The following is a 20,750-nucleotide window of genomic DNA, read 5'->3' on the forward strand; positions in this document are numbered from 1 at the left end:
TCCATACGCACCCATGCCACTGAGTGCTACACACGCTGAGATGGAGCCAAATTTGGACCGATGCTCAGGTGCATGCTTGTCTCTTGTTGGTGCTGTCCTTGTCGCCTTGTGAGAACATGACGCTGCATTGCAATGTGAGAAAGCTTTCTCCTCAAAGTCAATTCTGTCAAGCGACAGAGGCTGGACATGAGCAATATCAATGCTCCTTGGTCTGGGTCATTTCCCTCATGGGCAGTCCATAATCCATTCCTCTTTTGGTGAAACCGCCTCATCGCGTCAAGCGTTCGCAGTGGCTGGTGACGCGTCGCGAGGGCAAATACGTTAGCAATGCACTCGTTTGGAAAATTTTTAGCCTTTCAAGAGATTTGCTGGCAAATTTGGCCTGATAGGGCCTCGCTTGGAGACGGATGCTTTGGTGTTGATGTAGTCGGAAAAATGGGATGTTTGCGATGAGAACGAAGCTGAATTGGTGCTTCTTCTTCCTTGCGACACTTATCTTACTTCAAAGTAGGACAGAGTGCGCCACGGTGCTGTCGTCAAGTCAGCTACAGACTTGTATTCAGGACGGCTCGGTGAGGACACCTTGGACTATGCTGACAAAGCCCACTAGTTGTAGATCTAGCTATTTATATGAGAGATCTGCATACACAGTGGTTCGTAATACGTAAAATTGCTTGTGCTGCTCAAGTACGAGTGTTCCTCTTTGCAGGCTGAAGCCTTACTGCTGCAGTGCTCCAAGAAGCTGATTCTCACACTTGCAGTGGAGAACGGGGCGTCTCTTGCAACACAGTCTCTACAATTCAGTGTCCCATGCATCAACAGGTGATCATGTGCTCATCATGCAAGCTGACCTTTTCCTCCCTTCCTTCAGGCATGGAAATCAAGTATGGGAAGTCCTCTCTGAGTTCCTACAAACAATGCGTATTGCCTATGTCAATGCAGTGGGAGCAGCGGGTGTCCTTGCACGTGTAACTACGCAACGGACCCTGGCTGCACATGCCGGGACCTGAGAGACACCCTGAATGTGACCATCACAAAGGGCGCAGTCTATGCGTCCTACCCCCTGATATACCAGCAGGCTTTCAACAACCGGCCGACAGAGGTGCGCCTCAATGCAGATGCTGTGAACTTCTTCACCTTTTGTAAATTAAAGTAGGATTCCAGCCCTCGAGAAGCCTCACGCATGTGCAACATCAGCGGTAGTGCCTGGGATTGTCAGCGCATCCTTGGGAATGAAAGCTTGTCTGGCACAGGCAATCATCAGGACGGGGGCGAACTTCCCCATATCCTCCTGCAATGACGGCCCTCTCAGCGACACCCCCACCTGCGGCTGGGCAACAGACGCCAACGGAGCGCGCATCCCGGCCAGCCAGGGCTTCTGCTGCTCCTGCACCTCCTCGGCCCTCGCGGCCGCCACCCTCGGCAGCGGCACTGACCAATGTGCGCACCTTGCACTGCAGACACCTATTTGTTCACCACCCCCTTGTTCCAGTAAGCATGACACAGGTTAAAAGGGGTTTCATAATGCCTGCTGTATAAGTTACGGCCGTCTAATTTGCTCTTTAGTGAAGCAGCCCCAACCTTTCTGTGCCCTGAATCACATCTGGAGCTAGTATACAAGCTCTGCTGTCTTTCACTTGGGCTTACTAATGAGTTGTGAAAGAGGCGCCAACACTGCGGAGGTGCTCGCCAATGTGCATATATGATTTGTAGCCTACCCAAATCGAATTGAACAGCAGAACATCTGGCATGGGAATCTAGAGCAAACGCAACCCCACCGTCAATGGTCATTGGAGAGTTGAAGGTGTTTCAAATATGAAAGAAGTTCCAAGTTTGTACTGCTTAATTTGCTTGTGGCAGGAGCCCAGAGCTCCTGCGCTCATGCAACATTCCAAGGGACTGTGGTGATGATCAATTGCAAACAATGTGCAGTGCTGGCATGCAATAGATGTCTTGGGTCTGTGGCAGATACGCGTGCCAGCCTGGACTGCGATCTGTTCCACACATGGCTGCGCACCCCTGGCTCCGCGCATTGCCTGCGCATGGACGATCTCTACTACCAGGTCTGCACTCATTCACTGTATCCTTGCAGTCACGCCCGCATGCAGCTTTCACAGCACAGGTTGCAACGAAGGCAAGCATTAGGAGCTGCTACACTACATGACAGCCGGAATGGGTAGATCTTTGAACTGCCTGGTTGTGTATGTTTGACCCCGGCTGGTGGGGGGCCGCATAAATACTGAGCACCATGCCAACAGTTGAATTGGTGTGGTTTGGATCTGGCAAGATCAACAAGGGGTAGGAATTGGCAGCTTGTTTGGAGCCTCTCAGCAGAAACATTTTGTAAAATGACTACAAGAGCATGTTGCAAGCAGGGGTACCAGGTGGACCCTGCAAGGCTGGACTTTAACATTCAGATCTCCATCCAGTCCGCCAACACCAGCGTGACACAGACGCTCAGCCTCAATCCGACCCAGCCGTTTGTGGTGAATGACGCCAACACAGTGGCCGCCAAGCTGCTGGGAGACCTGGCCACTTACCAGTCCATGCCAGACTTCAGCAGCTACTACCTCATGATCCCCTCCCCTGCAGGTGCGCCCTATGTCGCCCTTCCCTTGTACCGCTGAATCCGCCCGGGCTTGTTCGGGAGAAAAAGCAGTGTCTCAGCTGCATTGTCAAGCTTCTATCTTGACAGTCAAAGAGATGAAACGGAATGAAAGTGAACAACAAATTAAACATCGGCCGAGGAAAAGTAGTACCTTACCACTTGAACAGTCAGTGTGGCTGCATGGGTGCAGACTCCTCGCCGCAGCAGGTGCTGAGCAGCAACACAGACAAGTGGATGATGGTGGACAAGAGCATGGTGTCGACAGACGGCACCACCTGCAACAAAGTTGGGACCAGCTACTTTGCGTTCCAGTACCAATCGGTGACTCCCTTTCTATTCCTCTCCCTTGCACCAGTCCTCTTGTCATCCCCATGCTTTCTTGGCTGTGTGTCATCTTTCTATGCACTCTTGCATGTGTGTGCACTCTTAAATCGGTGCTCGTTTAACTCCATCCTCTCTTTGTGAGGTCCGACAACCACATGAGATTCGTAAGGGCTACAGGGAAGCTGCCAGCAGCCACAGGGCACCTGCTTGGGCAACCAGCTGTATGACCTGTACCAGGCCGATGTCAAGCGCATCTCTCAGGGCACCACTCCCGTCAACTTTGTCAGCCGCTGGGGCGGGGGCCAGCCGGGCGCCAATCAGGTGATTCCAGAGTCATCCCCAGCCCTGTACCACCCACCTGTACACCTTGCAGTGCCTGCACATCGCTGAAGGCTCATGTACAGCCCTTTCAAGACCCACACACAGCAACCCACTGTTTGCACGCCACAGCAATTGGTTACTCAACACACAGTGTTTTAAGTGCCGGCCTTGTGTGCATGTGTGCAGGCGTCCTATAGCAGCAGCGGCAGCCTGAGATTCGCCCTGCCGATCACGAACATTCTCAACAGCGTTGTGACGCTCACAGTGAACGCGGACGCGGTCATGCTGATCGACAACGTGAGCCCCGGCAAGATCCTGAGCGCGCAGGTGTGCCAGTTCAACAACGCCACCTGCGGCAGCTTCCAGGCGCTGACTCAGCGGGGTTACCTCACCGCCACCGTGCAGAACGCCGGCAGCATTGCCGCGACCTTCATCGTCTCGGTCTGCACCGCATCTCTCTGTATTCACCTGACACTGCGCATATCTGGTAGTTTAAGAACAACGGAATTGCTATCACCACTTCCGTAGATTATGTTGTGTACCGCTGACCCCTAGCATGTTGGCGGACTCAGAAAGGCACCTCCTCTTGAGGTCCCCAGCCATGTCAAAATTCCAGCAGTTGCCTGTGCTAAGTCTGCATGGCAAGTGCCCACTGCATGCATGCATACCCCAACCACATCCATGACTGGGAGAAGTTTATCTGCGACCTGAAATTGATCATGGCATGCAGGTTGTGAATTGCACAGCATCCGTGACGCCCATTGTGGCGCAGTCGGCAACTCTTGCAAGCAAGGCCACAAAGGCGCTGACCTTTGACATCTTCCTCACCAGCAACAAAGCGGATGCTGCAATCACCTGTGATGTCGGCCTGACAGACTCGCAGGTGACATACCAGCTCGCATCATAATCTGAACAATTTTGCCATGTGGTGATGCTCAAAGCAAAGCATTGCTCATGCACGCTCAGATGTACAGTAGGGAAGAAGCTACAAGAAGCCACAAATATGGAATGTGGGATGCAGGGTAAATTGTCAGACAGGTTCAGTGTTGGTTTCGGTGCCAACGCGACTGACTTCACACCAACACCCAACCAATCAAACATCACCGATAAGGTTTGCTGTCACCGCTTCTTTGCCGGCTGTTCACGCCATGCAGATTGCCTAACAGTTTGTCACAGGCAGAGTCCTGATGATCAGGACATGTGTGGCAGGTGAATGGGGCAGGAGCCCCACAGACTGGGCCGTCCGATTGTGCGGCGCTGTGTCCGAATGTGAAAGATGTGATGTGCAAAGTGCGCCACCGGTGCTGGAAGAGCCTGGTGTCTCTCTCTGCTGGCCTCATCGGCCTCCTGGCAGGAGGTAAGCACCCCTGCTTTCAGCAGGCTCATACTCGCACTCCATTCAAATTAGACGGTGGTGTCTTATGATACCAAGAGAGATGATGTAGTCTGGGTGTGGTTCAGGCTTCCTCCTTTGGATGGGCTTTTCGCACGGATGGTGGCTGAAGCTGCTGAGCTGCTGCTGCAAGATGATGTTCTCGGCAGCGAAAGGCAAGCTCTGATGCCCGCCCAATTTGAGCAGTGCATATGTCTCTTTATTGGAGCAAGTCATCTAAAGAATGCCACCTGCAGTAGTACACAGCAGAAGAAAGGCAGATGCATGCCAAGTAATGTTAATGTTCCACTGTGGGCTTGCAGGAAGTTCAAGCAGTCCGGGCCTTTTGAGGTCAAGAGAGGTAGGCAGCACATAGATTACTTGGCTGCTAAAATGGCACCACTAACACACTTGTAAGGTGATGGTGAGGTTGTACACAAGTAATGTGAAAGGATGTATGGGGCCATCTGCGATATTACCTGACCCTTTTCTCGGCCCTCACTGACTGCTGCCATTGCATGTGTGCAGTCAATGTACACAGACATGGAGATGTCAAGGACTGTCTTGGCTGGGTATGCACCCATGGGAGCCATCAGTGTGGAGGAGCTCATGGCAGGCTACGAGTCCAGGCAGGTGGCTTATCTGGACCTGCGCAAGATGCGCGTGAAGGGGACCTCCAACCTCATCAACATTGGCCCAAACTCTTGCCTGGCTGGGGACATCTCCCTCATGCCTGAACAGCCTGGCACATCACAGCAGGTGTGAAAATTATCCTAGCACCACGCCAGCTTTTTAGGACAATCACCAATCGAGCTGCTCCACAATTTTTTTGTGCTATGGCGAGATCACCTGTCCCCGCTCTCGGAAGGGCTGGCAGTGAGGGATGGAGTGCTTAAATGCACACTATGACTGCCGCAGGTCATGTTCAAGGTGAAGGAAACGCTGAGATGGCAGCTGATGCACTATGATGTCAGCGCGGGCGCTTATTTGCAGCTTGATGACCCGCGCCCTCTCGAACTGTCCTACCTTACCATGCTCCTACCAGCAGATGTTGCTGAGCAGGCGAGCACTTCTCTGCTCCAGAAATCCTAATGAATACCCATGCAATGTCCGTTAACATATTTGCATGTTGCTTGTGGCTTGCAGGCGCTTCACTTTGAGCCTCAGGGCCGTTGCTTGAATGATGCCAATGCCAGGAGAGGGCGCAAACCTGTCAGGGCGTCCGTACTGGTAATGCTTCTGCATGCACACGTCTCAATTTGCCCGTCTTGTTTGGCTTGTGATGAAAATTCTTGTTTGGCATGCATGCATGACCAAATACTTGTCTGCAACAGGCCTCCGCACCACCACTGCCAGATGTGCAGAGCTTGCAAGACCTGTGGAATGGCTTTAATGCCACAAAAGTGGTGTATCTTGACCTGAACAAGATGGAGCTGCAGCCAGAGACCGGGCTGACGAACGTGGGGCCACGTGGGTGCCTGGCCGGGGACATGCACATGGTGCCTGGCCAGATGGGCGCCTCCTCTCAGGTGCCACATTGCATTTGCATGCAATATGTTTTATTTACACACAACTTGGCAAATCATGCCTCACATCATGCCCTAAACTTTTTGCTCTCACAGATTTGTACATGCATGCGTCTTCCCTGGGCAACCAAAAAACGAGAAGAATCCCATGTCTACCCTGCAGGCAATCTTCAGGATCAAGCATCAGCTGAGGAGCCAGCTGCTGCAGTATGAGTCTGCCAGCGCAAGCTACCTCCCGATGGAAACTCCGCGTGCTCTGGAGGCCAAGCTGCTGACGCTGTTCCTTCCAGGGACAGTCGCGCTCGAGCTGCTGAGCTTGCAGCCGCAGGGTTGCTGCCTTAACGATGCCAATGTCAATGACCCAGAGCTCGGCAGACCCCCTCCACAGACCCTGCAGGAGCTTTGGGACGCCTATGAGAAGCAGCAGGTTGCCTCCCTCTTGCACCCTTCTCTATACGTATACTTTGATTGACTGTAAGGTGCCAGCTTGACCTACTAAATACGAAGACACCTGGTAGGGAAAGCAGGGACGCATGTCAGGAATTCCTCCTCACACCTCTTTGAGGTGAAGAGATTGTCCCCTGGGCATGTTGTATGATTGAATGAAGTGTACCCTTGCCATGTTGTCTTGAGGCTCTCAGCGGGTGCAGGTTGCATTCTTGGATCTGGAGCGCATGCAGCTGCTGCCACAGAGTGGCCTGGAGAACGTTGGCCCTGCTGCCTGCCTGTCAGGGCGGCTGCAGCTGCTGCGCGGCCAATTTGGAACCATGTCACAAGTGCGGCTGTTTGGCAATCTCTCCCTCTCAACCTCAGCATTGTTGCATGAGTGACGTCCTGAATCATACAAACACTCAGCATGCTGATGAGTGCAGGTGCTTTTCATGATGAGGCGGGTGTTGGACAAGCAGCTGGTCTCCTACAACTCCCGATCAAGAGGATATGATTTGCTGCCTGAACCTCATCAGCTGGACAATCAGCATGTCGGAATGCTCCTGCCCGCAGTCATTGCACTTCAGGTAAAGCCCCTGTGAAATAGCCATTTGCGCCAAAAGTACATTCCAGCAATTCTTTATAAATTGACTGCTTATCTTGGTTCCACAGGTGCTCAGCACGAAGCCCAAGGGTGTCTGTTTGAATGACACCCGTGTGACGAGACCAAATTTGCATGCAACGACACCACCTGCATCTGAAGGGCTGATCAATGGTGGTTCTCAGCCAGAGCCTATATCACCTCAGGTAAGGCCTTGTCGGGCTTGCTTGAAGTCAGCTCTCTATATTCTGTCTCAGGCGTGACCTTGTCGCAAGTTTTATTTCTGGAACTGCTTACATGACCTCTGTTGAGGCATGCACATGCGTTCATTTATTTCACACTGTGCAGGAGCTTTTGGATGGCTTTCAGGAAACTCAGGTGGCCTATCTGGACCTTTCCCTGTATCCCACTGCAGCTCTGCAGAGTGCAGGGCCAGGATCGTGCGTAGCAGGGGTACTCAAATTAATGCCTGGCATGTTTGGCACACCATCACAGGTACTGGGCCCACACTTATCAAGCATTTGGCGTGCTCCGAATGCAACCTGATCAGTTTGCAAGTTTGCTCACACTCTTTCAGGGATGCAACAATCTGAGCATGACTCTCATCTATTCCAGGTGATCTTCACGGTTCCTGCAGCTCGTGCACTTCAACTGTCTCAGTTCAACGAGGAGAGTGATAGATACGAATCGTTGGCCGAGCCTCTACAGCTGGATGCCAGCAAGCTGACAGTCATGCTGCCGATGCACAAAGCCACGAATATCATCACGCTGGATTTGCGCGGCCATTGCCTCAACTGACATTAGGCTGGCCTTGGAAGATCCAATCATGCCAATATGCATGTTTGCATGGCGCTCTAAAACCGAAACGCTGAAAGACTTTTCCAAGTTAAGGCAAGAAAGTGGTGCTCCAAGCGTGATCCCGGGCAGACAGTGCCACGAGCTGGATTTTGCTGTGAGGATGTCTGACTGGCTCTAAAGACTTCTGAATATGCCACAATCTGCAATGCCTGCTGTGCTGTGCACTGCTGAGATATCATTGCTAGGATCAGCCTCTGCCGTGCCAGCTTGACAGGGCTTTGCTGAGCTGTGCGGCAACATCGATTTTGAATGGCTCAAGTTTCCCCTCGTACTCCTCTGCGCACCCTGCTAAACAGTTTGCCAGCTTGTCCTGCACAACAAGGAGCAATCTTTCTGGTGCTCAAGTTGTTAAATTGGAGCTTAAATTAGAAAGCGCAGATGTAAACCATAGCCAGACATGTTACAAGCGAAGGGCGGGGGTCAGAAATGTGTGCAGGACCTGTGCCTTGAAGATATCCTTCTCAGTAGGATTTGGTGGCACAGACTCCTGCGCAAGGTCCTGGCATCGCTCCATGCATCTTTGCATCCTGGCCTGCAGGTTTAAAAGACAGCATGGCGTTGGGGCAAATCTTACAACCTTCATACGGTCTCCGGGGCCATGCGGCAATTCTCAGGCAGTGGTGGGCAATGAGCAGTACCTGGAACTCCTGCATTTTGCTCTCAATGAAGGTCTTTGCAGCTTGTGCGCGCTGCTGACAATTGTCCAGACTGTCCGTCATGAAGGAAGCTGTTAGATTCTTAGCCCAAGGTTCCCAAATGGTGTTCTCTCAGCCATCTTCACATGATGGGCCATCAAATGGCACTGCCCGAATGATTGCACACTATTGCAATACCACATGTCTCACCAAATCTGTAGCTCCCTTTCATTTCTGATGTCGCAGCATGCTGCTGAGCATAAGAAGCTCTCCTTCATCAGCGGGTTAAGATGCTTATGCTGGAGCTCTGCAACCATCTTCTGCATCGCCTGCAGGCACGATATACAGTATTAATTATATATTTATCGCCGATGCTTGCTCACAACCAGACAACGCCACACAGATCGCGATAAGTAGTGACAAGGACGACTCACGATCTGCCAGAGATGGGATCTCCCAAACGGCAAATTATGATCTCCATACAGCCAATCTAACAATAAGTATTCATTTGTGCATTGAAATTCAATTCTTGTGACTGATCATGCATCTGGCCGACAGCGGCAAACTAGGTATGCAAACCTTCTGGTAGCGTTCCGCTTTCTCCTCTGGCCTTGCCATTGTGATAAGCGCGCTTTTCGTACCACCCAGTGTCACAATGCGGCAGCGTCAGTCCAACAGTCTATTATCAAATGTTGGAGCGATCAGTCTGTATTCTGTATTTGTCCACGTGTCAGTGCTGCACCTGTTCTCACGTGCCATCATTGAGCTCCAGGGTGCAGACAATAGGGTGCACGTTATCAAGAATAGGACTCCTGCTTTCCTTCATGGCATGTCATGTCTTACAGCATCCTTTAAAGCTGGGGGACCAATGCTAAGGATGCCTTTCATCGCAACGGCACCAGTGTACTCGATTTCCTCTCGTTATTGCAAGACAGGAATGTATACACTGAAGTACAGGTATGTATATACTCAAGGAGCCACACAGGGAACTGGAACAATGGCATGTCTTCCAAAGCTCACCAAGCTCACAACTAGTACACACACAAAAATTCATCGACCTGGCTGACCCGGCTGACCCGGATGCTGTGACCTGGCAACACATGTGCAAGCATTCATTCCTGCACAAGTCTCTCCACCCATCAACATGTCCCTGCATTCCACGGCTATGTGAACTCATCCAGGTCTTCGCCAGTGATCTCGTTGAACAGGGCCGTTAGCTGCCGCAGCTGCGCGGCAAGCAGGGGCTCCGAATGCTCCTTCAGCTCGTGAATGTGCTGCTGAGCCTCTGCGATGCGCTGGGCGTACTCCTCGCGCATGCGCTCCAGCATGGCCAGCATCACCGCCACAGCACGGCTGCGCTCTATTGCATCCTCACTGCGCGTCGCGTTCCACACCTGCCCGAACAGAAACTTCTGCCTCAGTAACTCGCCACACAGACATCTGCTGATCAGGGCGCAGCTGTTACAGGCACTGCAAAGGGCAAGGGAAATGCAAGATCATGTGGTCCTGCGCATGCGGGGAAAGGGAGGTGAATGGAAATTGCACGCGCGAGCTGAAGGCCGCAGAGGCCTGACATTTAATACAACATGAGTGAAGATTGTTGGGCTCATAATTATCCCTAAAAAGCAGGATGTTGTGATGTCAGGGGCACCTGGTGATTGAAGGGCGTCCAGAGGGCGTCAGAGCCGCAGGAGGCACCCAGCTCCACCAGAGCATCCACAGCCGCCCTGCCAAACACCGAGTCCTGGGCCCTCCAGCCGGCCGTCGCATCAGCGCCGCTGCCAGGCGCGACTGATGAGGCGTTCCCTTCCTCGCCAGCCAGCAGCAGCAGCGCGTCCTCGGATGGGAACGCCCCCAGCTGGGCCACCAAGGCCGGCAGGATGTGCCGGAAGCGGTCCTCGTCCACAAACTGCACGCTGTCGTACTGGAAGCACGTCCGCAGCGACTGCAGCACCTGTTCGAACAAAGCACGCCATCTCAACATGCCTTCGACACAGAGAAAGCCAAGCTGGTAGCGGCAAGCCATGCTGTTGTTCACCCGTGCGCGATATGACTTTCTGCAGGTGCTGGTGGCTACCTCTGAGCCCTTTACAGTTTGAGAGTGTGAATGTTGCAGGGGGTAGAACAGAAGGTCACCATCACCTGCATGTTTTTCTCTAAAGCTTTGCAGGTACGTACCAACTAAGCGAGAATCTCTGCGTGCAGCCCCAAATGACAAGGCAGGGGCAGAGACTGAGAAAGCTGCGTACCCTGAACCGCAGCAGCCAGGTGTTCTGCGCGACGCCGGCATCCGCGCTGACCACATCGCCGACGGGCTCGATGGCCTTGCTCTTCCGGCGCTTCTTCTTGGGCTGCGAGGCCTCCTGCGCCTGCCCGGTCAGCACAGTGACGGCGCCGTCCAGCACGTAGCGGAAGTAGGGCACAAACACCGACCGCAGTCGCTCCGTCAGCGCGTGAATCACGCCGTACAGCACGATCTGCCGCCCCAGCGGCTGCACATCTGCACATACCCACCAGGCACAACGTCAAAACACTCGCTTAGCTTGGTATAGTGGACCTCTGCACATTGTGTGAGCCAGCTTCACGTGCGAGAATATGTCAAATTGTGAGGGAGGTTCACCTGGCTGGCCGGCCGGGGGAGTGGATGCCCAGGTGAGCAGCCGCAGGAAGAGCGGCTTGAACTGCTTCTCGCTCAGCTTCATCGTAGCTGCCACGAGGGTGGCGGTGGCCGCTCGCTCCACCGCGGTCGCATCGGTGGAGGGCACGCCGCCGCGCTGCCTGACGTCCAGCGCCTGCTGCAGGAAGCCGAACAGCGCGTCCGCGTTAGCGGCCGCCGTCGCGGGCTGCATGGCCGCCACCGCGCGCTCCACCATCTGCAGCAGCGCCCTCGCCGGAGCCGCGCCGCCCTGCGCAGACAGCAATGTAAGTGTCAGACACAGCAGCTGACACCTTCAATTACAGTCCATGCAGTCAGGACTAGGAGCACCCTGCTTATTAAAGACAAACAAAGGCAATACTGACAAGAATGTGGTAAGAATCTACACTAACAGGCATGCCTCTTGGAATGATTCTCTTTGCATTTTCAAGGCCACACCAAGTAGTCCAAGATTGCTCAGTTCATAGACCCAATCACTGTCACCTGTGAGACTGCTCTCACTGTCCCACATGGAAATTGCCTAAAAACTAAAAAGAAATGCCAACGCACCTGGAGGGCGGTGTTGAGGTGGCCGAACAGCGGCGGCAGCAGCAGGCGCGGCGGGACGGCGTCGGCCAGCACGCGCCAGGCGTGCGCGGCCGTGGCGGCGACGGCGGGCGCCCGGCACGCCAGCAGGCTGCGCTGCAGCACCAGCTCCAGCACGCGCGGCAGATAGGGCGCCAGGAACGCCCCCATGCCCGCGGCCAGCGCGTCCAATGCCGCCAGCGCGCTCGCCGTCTCGACATGCAGCGCCTCGGCCGACGCGCCCGACCTCCGCCTCTCCTCATTCTGCTCGGCCACAATGCCAAAACTCAGCTCCTAGCTATCGTAGGCAAAAATTAGAATGATACATACTTTGAGTGCGCATGCTGGCGACCTGCTAACACCACAGGTAGCTAGGTGAAACAGCCTGAATTGAAGAGGCAAATTTCAATGCAAGGATTACGATTGCATATCAAGGTCCAGAGAGATTTCAAGGATGTCGAACGCACCGCGTTACGTGCTTTGGCTTTGGGGGCGGGCTGCGCGTCATCTGCGGCTGCCAGAGCGGTGCCTGCAGCCTCCACAGCCGACAGCACGGATGTCACGAGGGGCACCAGCTGCGGCAGCGCGCGAGTGCCCAGAGCCGCGGTGCACGCGGCCACGGTGGCAAGCGCGCTGCTACGCACCGGCCGCTGCGCGTCCCGGGTGGCGGCCAGCGCGCTCGGCAAGGCGGCCAGCAGCAGGTCGGGGCGATCCTTGCCACATGCACTCGCCACACTGCTGAGCGCGAGCAGTGCGGTCTGCCGCACTCCGGCGCTCTGGTCAGCCGCCAGCAGCCGCGGCAGCTGCTCCGCCACCACCGAAGCTGCTTCGGCCGCCGTGGAAGCGGCCGCAGATGCAGCCTCCAACCTGCATAGCAATAAAAATGATGTCATCATTATGCGCCCAATAATGAACATATGTTGTCGCATAAACAGGGCTCACCGGACTTGTCTCATTCTTGATGATTTAATGCAAGTTTTCATGATTGGAAGGTCAGTTATATATAGCAGGTCAAGCTGGCACCCTAGTATCCAGTGAATTAGAAGCACATTGCATGGGAAGGAGCATACCCTGGTTGGTCATCGTCCTCGACAGCTTGCAGGGAATTCATCCTGGAGGTGAATAGGCGCAGCGCGCGGCGGCGCAGAGGCTGGCTATCGTGCTGCGTCAGGCTGACCAGGCCCTTGAGATAGTCCGCCGCTGGCATGGCATGCTCCAGAGCATCCAGCAGCGCTGTCATGGTGTCCTCGGCCTCTCCTTTGCTTATCTGCTGCACAGACAACACAGTGCCGACTAGTGTTAAAGAAGCCCCGTTGAAAGCCGATATCAAACACTCTCTTCGCACTGACATGCAGCTTGCCTGAAGCACAGTCAGAGGGTGCTCCCTCACCTAACCTACAATATGGTTACTTTGCAGCTACCAATGATACAGATGTTGCAAACGCAGTGCTCACCTGCATTCTCTCCGTGGCAGTCTGCATGAGCTGCACCAAAGCTTGCCGGACATCGGGCTCCATGGCACCTCCACTGCTCTCCACCAGCGCAGCCAATTGGTCAGCGATGAATCTGAGCACCGCCGCCTGCAGCTCTGCAACCCTGTCCTCTTGCACACACTCCTCCAGCGTGCCCTGAAGGGCCTGGAGCCTGGTCACCCACGGCGCCTGCAAGACCACAGAGACACAATTGTAGTCCCCAATGCAGGACTACAAAATCAAAATAGAGCTCTTAGTTCCATGAAGCAAGCATGTGTTGGATTACAGATCTTATGTGGTGCACATGTGGTCATCACAGAACTGAAGCCTCAGCACGATTATTAGCATCAAAGAATTCAGCCTGACGTGCAATCGTAGGTCATCATCGGCTTCAGTGTGGAACACACACTTCTATCACCACTCTTGCAGGCAGTGACTTGACAATGACTCGCTCCAGCAGGATTGCATGAGGAAAGTGTTTTTCATAGCCCCCCAGGTTTGTTACCACACCTTGCTGCTGAGCGTGGCAGCTGTTGATAGCCACAAGTCCTCCTCGCTGGAGGCTTCCTCCCCACTGCCTTTGGGAGCCTGCACTGCCAGCTCCAGCAGGGCGGTGCACATGCTTTGCAGAGAAGACGCCTGCAGTCCAGATCGCCGTCAACCAACTCTTCAAGCTCAATGCCGTTTGTGCTAGCCACCCCACAAGCTCAAGATGTGTGCCCTGACCCATGACATGACACCCAAAACAGCTGCAGAAAGATTAGGAGACCCGAAGGTGTCTCACCGAGGACATCGGAGTCGAGAGGGCACTTAGGAGCGGCAGGCGCAACTGTGCAGGCACGCGCGCTGATGCTTTGACGACAAGCTGGATCAGCTCTGCTTCTTCATGGCCGGCAGCCACCCAGGCAGCTGCAAAGGCTTGCAGGACGCGAGCACTGGCCTCCGCAGAAACCGCGTCGGCCTCCTGTTCTATTGTGCTGGCTTGCGCAATGACCACCTGCAGGCCCAAGACAGTGGATATCATCATGACAAGTACTGCACAAGAGGACGATGCCCATGCCCACCCAAAACTTCAGAGCAACGGTTTGGCTAGATCAGGAATGATAACTAGCTCACATACACTGCTAGAAAGCAGAGGGGAGCAAATGTGGACTGCGCACCTCGAGAACGTGCTCAAGGGTGGAGCGAGGCAGGACGGAAGCCAGCTGGGCCAGCAGGGTGAGGGCGGCGGTGCGAGCCAGGCTGCCGGGTGCTTCGCGAGCGCACTGCAGCACCAGCTCCAGATCCACGCGGTCAGCAGCGCCTTCATGTGCATGCCTGGCGGCCACCAGCTGCAGAGCGCTCAGCGCCAGCTGTAGCGCATACGCTGCCGCCACAGGCCTGCATATCATACAGTCGCACTTATTTATCCTTCCAACAAACTTGCTTTCTCTGGTGCATAACCAAGCAGAAGTATCGAAATTAGTCGACAACACATTGGGAAAGCCTCGGTTAGTAATTCCTGCATACCTCGAGGACGTTTCTTCTTCGCCCACGGTGGTTGCTGGGGCTGCCTCGCGGGCAATCGCAAGCAGGTAAGGCAGTAGCGAGCTGAGAGAGCCCACCAGCTGCATGCCATCCTGCACATTTGCCTTCCACTGCAGCAGCTCCAGCACAGCGACACAGTCATCCAGGGAGCTCGTTCTGCCGGCTGCCGTCTCCGCTGCTGCGCGGGCCTTCTTGGCTGGGGTGCGCGGCGGCGCAGAAGGCTCCATGGATAGGATGTCTGCCAGGGACGCCGCTGAGACAGGCGCGTCTGCCAGTGCCCGGTGAGCAGCGGCGCGGCATGCCTCGTCAGAGTCGCTGGATGATGCATGCAGCATAGCCTGCGCACAGCATTGGCTCTGCCAGTGAGCGTCCGAGCCAATCTCCAAGCTGTCGCGTGAGTAAATCAGTACATTTACTTTTTCCTATTTTGCGGGCATGCCGAGTGATTGCAAAATAGCACGCGCTGTGCAGTAATCCCAGCGTGCAAAGGCGCTTTATGCCAGGGAGAGAAGCTCGTTCAAAGCAGGCTCACCAGAAGCAGCTGCACTTGCGAATCTGCAGGAACAGCAGCATACAAAGCGGCTGACAGCTGGACAAGCGCCCTTTGCTTGACGGCTGTGGCGCTGGGCTCTGCCCCTGTGTCAGCTGGCCGAAGCGTGATGACCTTCAAGAGGACCTCCAAAGGGCTGTCAGCCGACTTTGGTGTGCGCTTGGGGTGCTCTGTCACCCCTGCCAGGGCCTCCGCTGTGTAAAGGTCTAACAGATCACGGACCAATCGCAGTGCTGCACCATTCACCTGCATTGCCAGACAGAGGGGTCTAAATCAGCATACCACCTATCAGATCAGCACATCCTGCACTCTTCAGAAGTTCGATTTATACAGTGATGCCCATCTCTAGAGGAAGCAACACACCTTCCATGCATCTGTTGCCAGGTAGCGGCTCAGCAGCAAGCTGCCGGCATGCAGGCCCGCAGAGGCCTCAGCAGAGGGAGCGATGCACTGCAGCAGCAACAGCGCCGCTGAAGCGCCGGCCTCACCATGTTGCTCAGGCAGGATAGCCAGAAAGTACTCTCCCACAGCTGTAGCGGCTGCGCTGGACAGGCCAAGGGACGACCTGCATTAAAGACCTCAAGTGAGCATGCTGAAAATCTCAACCTGCTCTTAAATCAATGGAACAGCATCAGCTCTAAAACAGGACGCATGAAACCAAGGATCACCCGTTCTTTGCTGCAGCAGAGGCCTTGCCGCGCTTGGGGCTTTTCACTGCGCTGCCGCCTCCATTCTGCTGTGCATGCCGCAGCGCATCCTGCAGCAGAGAAGCGAGCGCCCTAGGGTCGGTCTCGAGCACCTCTCGCTGCTGTGTGACGGCCGCCACCAGCTCAGCGAGGTGCGGCTGCGCCAAAATCCCATGGGCATGGCTCCCACTGAGGCTGGAGGCAGCCGGGGGCAGGGCGACCAGCGCGGCGGCGCGCACCGATCTGTGCGCACTGCCGATGGCCGCGAGGAGGCGCGGGAGCACGCTGTGGAAGGCGGCCGTGGCGTCCGCGGCCTTGTGAGCCTTCCGTGGCGCAGCGAAGCGGGAGCCGAGCAGCTCCAACGCACGCCCCTGCATTCCAGCTGCACTTTTGAGGGGACGAACGAATCACATTGCCCAAAGTGATTTTCCTCACTTCCGAAGTTCCTTTCTAAGGGATCTGGCAGTACAATGGAACTATCACACAGTGGGCCAGCAAGCCCTCGGCAACATACCTGCATGTCAGCTGAGGCCGTCCCATCATCTCCATGGACGCCAAAGATGTCCGAGAGGAACACCGCAGGCGAGCCCTGGCCGGACACTGCCTGCACGAGCGCACTCAGGTGCACATCGTACGCCTGCAGCGGAGAGAGGCCGGCTATGCGCCGGAAGAGTGCGTGCGGCCCGCCCGCCCATTGCTCGAGCACTTCTGGGCCCGCATGCTGCAGAGCCACCAAGAGGGCGTGGCGGCGCAGGGCTCTCTGAGTGTCCTGTGGCGCCCTGGCGAGCACTGAGAAGTGCTCATTGGACGGCAGCCCGTCGTCCGTGAAGTGCGCTGACATGTCAATCGCTTTGGCTGTGTTGTCGCCGCTCAGGGCAGCAGAGTCTGCCAGCAGCACCTTCAGCAAGGGGGTCGCCGCAGGTGTCCCTGTGCATGCGATCAGGTAAATGCATGAATTGATGTCTCAATTCTTGTGCTGGTCACCCGCTCCGCAGAGAAACAGTAACCCTGGAGTGAAGAGGCCAAAGATGCGTTGCGAGGGTGGTATTTGAGCTGCGTACCTGGCTCAGCTGCCTGTGAGCATGCATGGCACAGGGCCAAGAGCAGCACATGCTGCGCGTTGGCATGGCCAGCTGATGCCATTGTAACGATGTCCTCAACATGAGAACTGTCTTGCAATCCTTTGGCAATGGCAGCAATGATGCTCCTGTTGGTTGGTAGGTCATCGCCTGGCTTCTGAAGTGCTTTGGTGACAGACTCCTTGGAGCTGGGACTCTTCTCTCCTACAGACTCAACCTCAACACTCTCCAGACCTGCATGGCACATCACAAATGATAAAGAACAGGTCCGATCAAGCAGAATATACACATCAAGGACATAAATGCAGAGCCAGATGAGCACCTGCTAGCGGTGGGAAGTCTTGCTTCTTCAGAGCTTTGAGAGCCACCAGGGCGAGCTTCCGCTGCATGGGCAGGAGGAGGACGTCGTCCAACAGCAGCACAAGCACTCGCTGCTGATAGGCTGCATGCTGTCGGAGGAATGGCCCCGCCAGGAGCTTCAACACCTGCCATCATTCCAACACTCTCATCATGGAAGTTTTACAGCACATTTGAAAACAGACCACCCTTGATTTACAGGAAAACTTAGATCTTCCACTGCGCAAGGATCATTGCTCACCTTCTTGGCTATGCCCATCGGCCCTGAACTGTCAGCTGCTGCGCTGCGCAGTGCAGCTGTGGCCCGCTGCAGAGAGGCGCTGAGGCCGTCAAAGAGCGCCGCTGCAGGGATGCTCATGAGCAGGGGTGACTCAAGCACAGCTAACACGACACCGGCATCATCATCTGCCAGCCGCCGCAGCAACACATCCACAGCCCAGTCATCACCAGCATTGCCCTCACCGTCTGCTGTCTTTTCAAGCTGCATGACGGCCTGCAAAGCATGCACATTATGTCTATTGAGCCACTGCACCCTCATGGAGCACTCCTCGAGTCCAGAGCATACTCAGAAGTCCTTTTTGCTTGTAGCCCTGTGTCAGAAGAGTGCAATAGGGATGCCGAAAGACTGACCGTGCGCCGCAGCTCTGCAGAAGGGGCGTCAATCGCATGTGCCAGGGTCGCGCTCGCATCAGGGAGCGGCTTGCGAGCGCTGCGCTTGTCCAGGGCTCCAGTCACAAAATCCAGCACTCTCCTGGCTGCCTTCACCACCTCGTCGTCCCCATCATCTCCCTCTGCTGCATCATCCCCCTTCTTCTTGTTCTTCTTCTTGCCCTTGCCCAGAGGCGCCAGGGCCTTGTTGACAGCTGCATCAACCTGATTTGGGTAGCGGATGTCCAACGCCCTGTGGCACAAATGGTACCTTTTTGCATAAGAGCATTCCTTACAATGACCACACAAAAAATGACATCCCAAGGAAGAATGTCAGCAAACAGCGAGAAACAAACAAGCAAGTTTGTAAGATAGCAAATCACCTCATGATCTGCTGCATTCCAGGTAACGCTTCCTTGTTTGCTGTTTGGAAGGCGTGGAGCAGCTTTGTGGCTGCAGCTTCGGCGTGCTCAGCCATAGGCACCTCGGCAATGATGTCTTGCAGCAATTTCTGATGGGCCTCAGCACTGTCCTCGGCGGCGATCAAACTCGATAGCAGACTCTTCAGCAGCGGAGCCATCTGTTTGGGCTTTGCTGCGAGCTCTTCTAGCAGTTTTGGCAGGCGCTTGATGTGCTGCATCATCAGCAGCTTCCTCTGACATATCCGTTGAAGCCAACAGGAAGAATATGACATTAAACAACGTGCACGCACGGACGAAACCTTTACAGGCATGAAAGGAGAGAATAACAAACCTTGAGTGTCTTTGGAGGCAAAGTTGCATGCCCCGCCTGACTCTTCAGCAATCCCGTCAGGAGCAGAAGCGCTGGCCCAACGGGACCCTCCTTGGCTCCCTTTGTGATCTCGACACACAGCACTGCAAACACAGCATCGCTGCTTGCTAGGCTTACATTACTCACTGAAAAAAATGCATCCATACCGTCCGACCCTTCGAATGAAATAAAGGTTTCAGAAGGCTTGTGTTGAAATGGGAGGGCCTCAGGGAATACAAACTGTAAAGAATTATCAAAGGGGCAAGCCCCTCCAGATTATGTTACTATCATCATCGGCGCCTCCCATGTGTTTTACTTTCAGAAAGAGCCCCCAGAGCGACTATAGCAGTGTCTTGCAGCGCACCATTGAACAGCTGAGGTGCAGGAGTGGATCGGCTGATGAGCTGCATGATGATCATGTAGGTCGCCATTCTCTGCTCCTTGGGACACGTGGCCTTCAGCCCATTCAGGATGAAGGGCAGCAGGCGAGCTATGGCGTCCTCAGTGACCTGCTTGCAAGCGCAGACATCGCGGGTCAGATCCCTGGGGCTGATGTGCTCTCCTCGTTTGATCTGCTCTCAGCGCTGTAACCAGAGGCATGCCATACCTTGGGCACAGCAGCGAGAACCTCGCAGATTACGACTCCGTAGAATGAGAGCCAGGAGGGTGACGCTGCCTGTTGGGCTGCCTGGCACACAAACTCCAGCAGGGCCGCATCGTTGCAGCAGCGCTGCACCAGTGTGCTGCGAGGCAACGGGGCCCCCGACTGCTGCATGGGCGCCAAGAAGGTCCACAGACTCTCAAGGCGCATGGTCTGGACAAGTCGGACAAACTGCAGAGTGGAGTGGAACGGCAGGGCGCAGCCCATCAGCGCGCTCACGTTGAATTCGTTCACCCTGCACGTCAGGCATATTTTCCCATCGGCGTCCCAGTAAGTGATACAGGCCCAAAGGAAGGCTTAGAGTAATTCCATCAAGGCCATGCTCAGGGAAAATCGCACACCTGTACTGGCGGATGAGGAACTCAAGGACCTTGGTAGTGGCATCCTTCAGAAAGTGTCTTGAGAGCAGGGTGAGCAGAGCAGAGAGGGACTGGTCCACTTTTTCATTGACCGCCTTGCTCTGGTGCTCCCGCTCAAGCCCCACACGATCCCTTCTAAATAAAGTGTTCAGGAAGGGCTTCAGGCTATCATCAGCCTGGCAGAGCTCCACCAGGCCTACATTTCCGAAAGCATGGTCAGTGGCTAGTCCAGCTTGTCACACCTCATAAGTCGTACAATGGACAGATTTGCATACTCACGTACGTGTACGATATCCTTGCACATTGTTGCATGCAAAAAACGATCGCACCTTGAAGAGCGATATCATAGATCGTCTGCAGATCGATGTCTGCCGCCTGGTGAGCCTCAAAGAGTAGAGAAGGCCTCCCCTTGCCTCGCAGGAGCGAGGTTCCTGGTTTCCCAAGAGCCTGCAGCTGCTGAGCGAGCATGGACGTCATCGTGTCTCGATCAGATGATAACAGGCCTCTCCACTATGTTTAGTGCGTTGTCGATGTGCAATGTAAGAATTTATATTTCACTAACAACGTCCTCGCATCACTAGACACTCCCATGCGCAGTGCAATGCACTCCAAAATTGCAAAAAGCTTGCTGAAGAAAACAAAAACGACGGCTCCGCCGCTCGGCATTCAGGTTCAGGGCAAGATGAGTCATGAGTCCTGAACAGGCCACCCCCGCGCAAATGAAGGCAGGACGGCACGAAGGAACG

General features: G+C 54.8%; 3 protein-coding genes across 3 annotated transcripts; 1 reads left to right on the forward strand and 2 right to left on the reverse strand.

Annotated features, from left to right (window-relative positions):
* Positions 1-449: 449 nt before the first annotated feature.
* On the forward strand, positions 450-7,979 carry COCSUDRAFT_39583 (hypothetical protein; the record flags this gene model as incomplete). The annotated part of the gene is made up of 21 exons (XM_005650988.1): positions 450-572; positions 710-822; positions 943-1,102; positions 1,254-1,440; positions 1,969-2,063; positions 2,376-2,592; positions 2,799-2,929; positions 3,110-3,253; positions 3,440-3,694; positions 3,984-4,136; positions 4,463-4,610; positions 4,949-4,986; positions 5,154-5,384; positions 5,544-5,675; positions 5,772-5,855; positions 5,960-6,154; positions 6,315-6,578; positions 6,802-6,927; positions 7,024-7,167; positions 7,253-7,387; positions 7,797-7,979. 21 exons carry the CDS (start codon positions 450-452, stop codon positions 7,977-7,979), a joined length of 3,258 nt encoding a protein of 1,085 aa, XP_005651045.1.
* A 30-nt stretch (positions 7,980-8,009) lies between these two features.
* Positions 8,010-9,307, reverse strand: COCSUDRAFT_52353 (hypothetical protein). Its single transcript, XM_005650989.1, has 5 exons — positions 9,254-9,307; positions 8,885-9,003; positions 8,678-8,747; positions 8,479-8,571; positions 8,010-8,349 (listed from the first exon to the last, which is right to left on the reverse strand). Exons 1-5 carry the CDS (start codon positions 9,290-9,292, stop codon positions 8,227-8,229), a joined length of 444 nt encoding a protein of 147 aa, XP_005651046.1. The 5' UTR covers positions 9,293-9,307; the 3' UTR covers positions 8,010-8,226.
* A 188-nt stretch (positions 9,308-9,495) lies between these two features.
* COCSUDRAFT_46114 (hypothetical protein) lies at positions 9,496-20,481 on the reverse strand (the record flags this gene model as incomplete). Its single annotated transcript, XM_005650990.1, has 27 exons — positions 9,496-10,068; positions 10,326-10,628; positions 10,924-11,174; positions 11,295-11,580; positions 11,880-12,158; positions 12,362-12,761; positions 12,965-13,164; positions 13,349-13,555; positions 13,877-14,005; positions 14,151-14,363; positions 14,527-14,746; positions 14,876-15,231; positions 15,558-15,689; positions 15,807-16,008; positions 16,112-16,287; positions 16,369-16,500; positions 16,644-17,056; positions 17,191-17,442; positions 17,531-17,693; positions 17,807-18,058; positions 18,196-18,466; positions 18,597-18,847; positions 18,967-19,088; positions 19,349-19,493; positions 19,592-19,880; positions 19,987-20,200; positions 20,334-20,481. 27 exons carry the CDS (start codon positions 20,479-20,481, stop codon positions 9,838-9,840), a joined length of 6,237 nt encoding a protein of 2,078 aa, XP_005651047.1. The 3' UTR covers positions 9,496-9,837.
* Positions 20,482-20,750: the final 269 nt, after the last annotated feature.

The sequence above is a fragment of the Coccomyxa subellipsoidea genome (assembly GCF_000258705.1).
Source record: "Coccomyxa subellipsoidea C-169, whole genome shotgun sequence".
NCBI classification, from domain to species: Eukaryota; Viridiplantae; Chlorophyta; class Trebouxiophyceae; family Coccomyxaceae; genus Coccomyxa; species Coccomyxa subellipsoidea.

Coding starts and splice junctions, on each gene's coding strand:
- COCSUDRAFT_52353 (XM_005650989.1), bottom strand. CDS start 9,292: ATGGCAAGGCCAGAGGAGAAAGCGGAACGCTACCAGAAG. Junction 9,004..9,253: donor AAGCGGAACGCTACCAGAAG/GTTTGCATACCT, acceptor TCGTGCCTGCAG/GCGATGCAGAAGATGGTTGC. Junction 8,350..8,478: donor AGGATATCTTCAAGGCACAG/GTCCTGCACACA, acceptor CTTGTTGTGCAG/GACAAGCTGGCAAACTGTTT.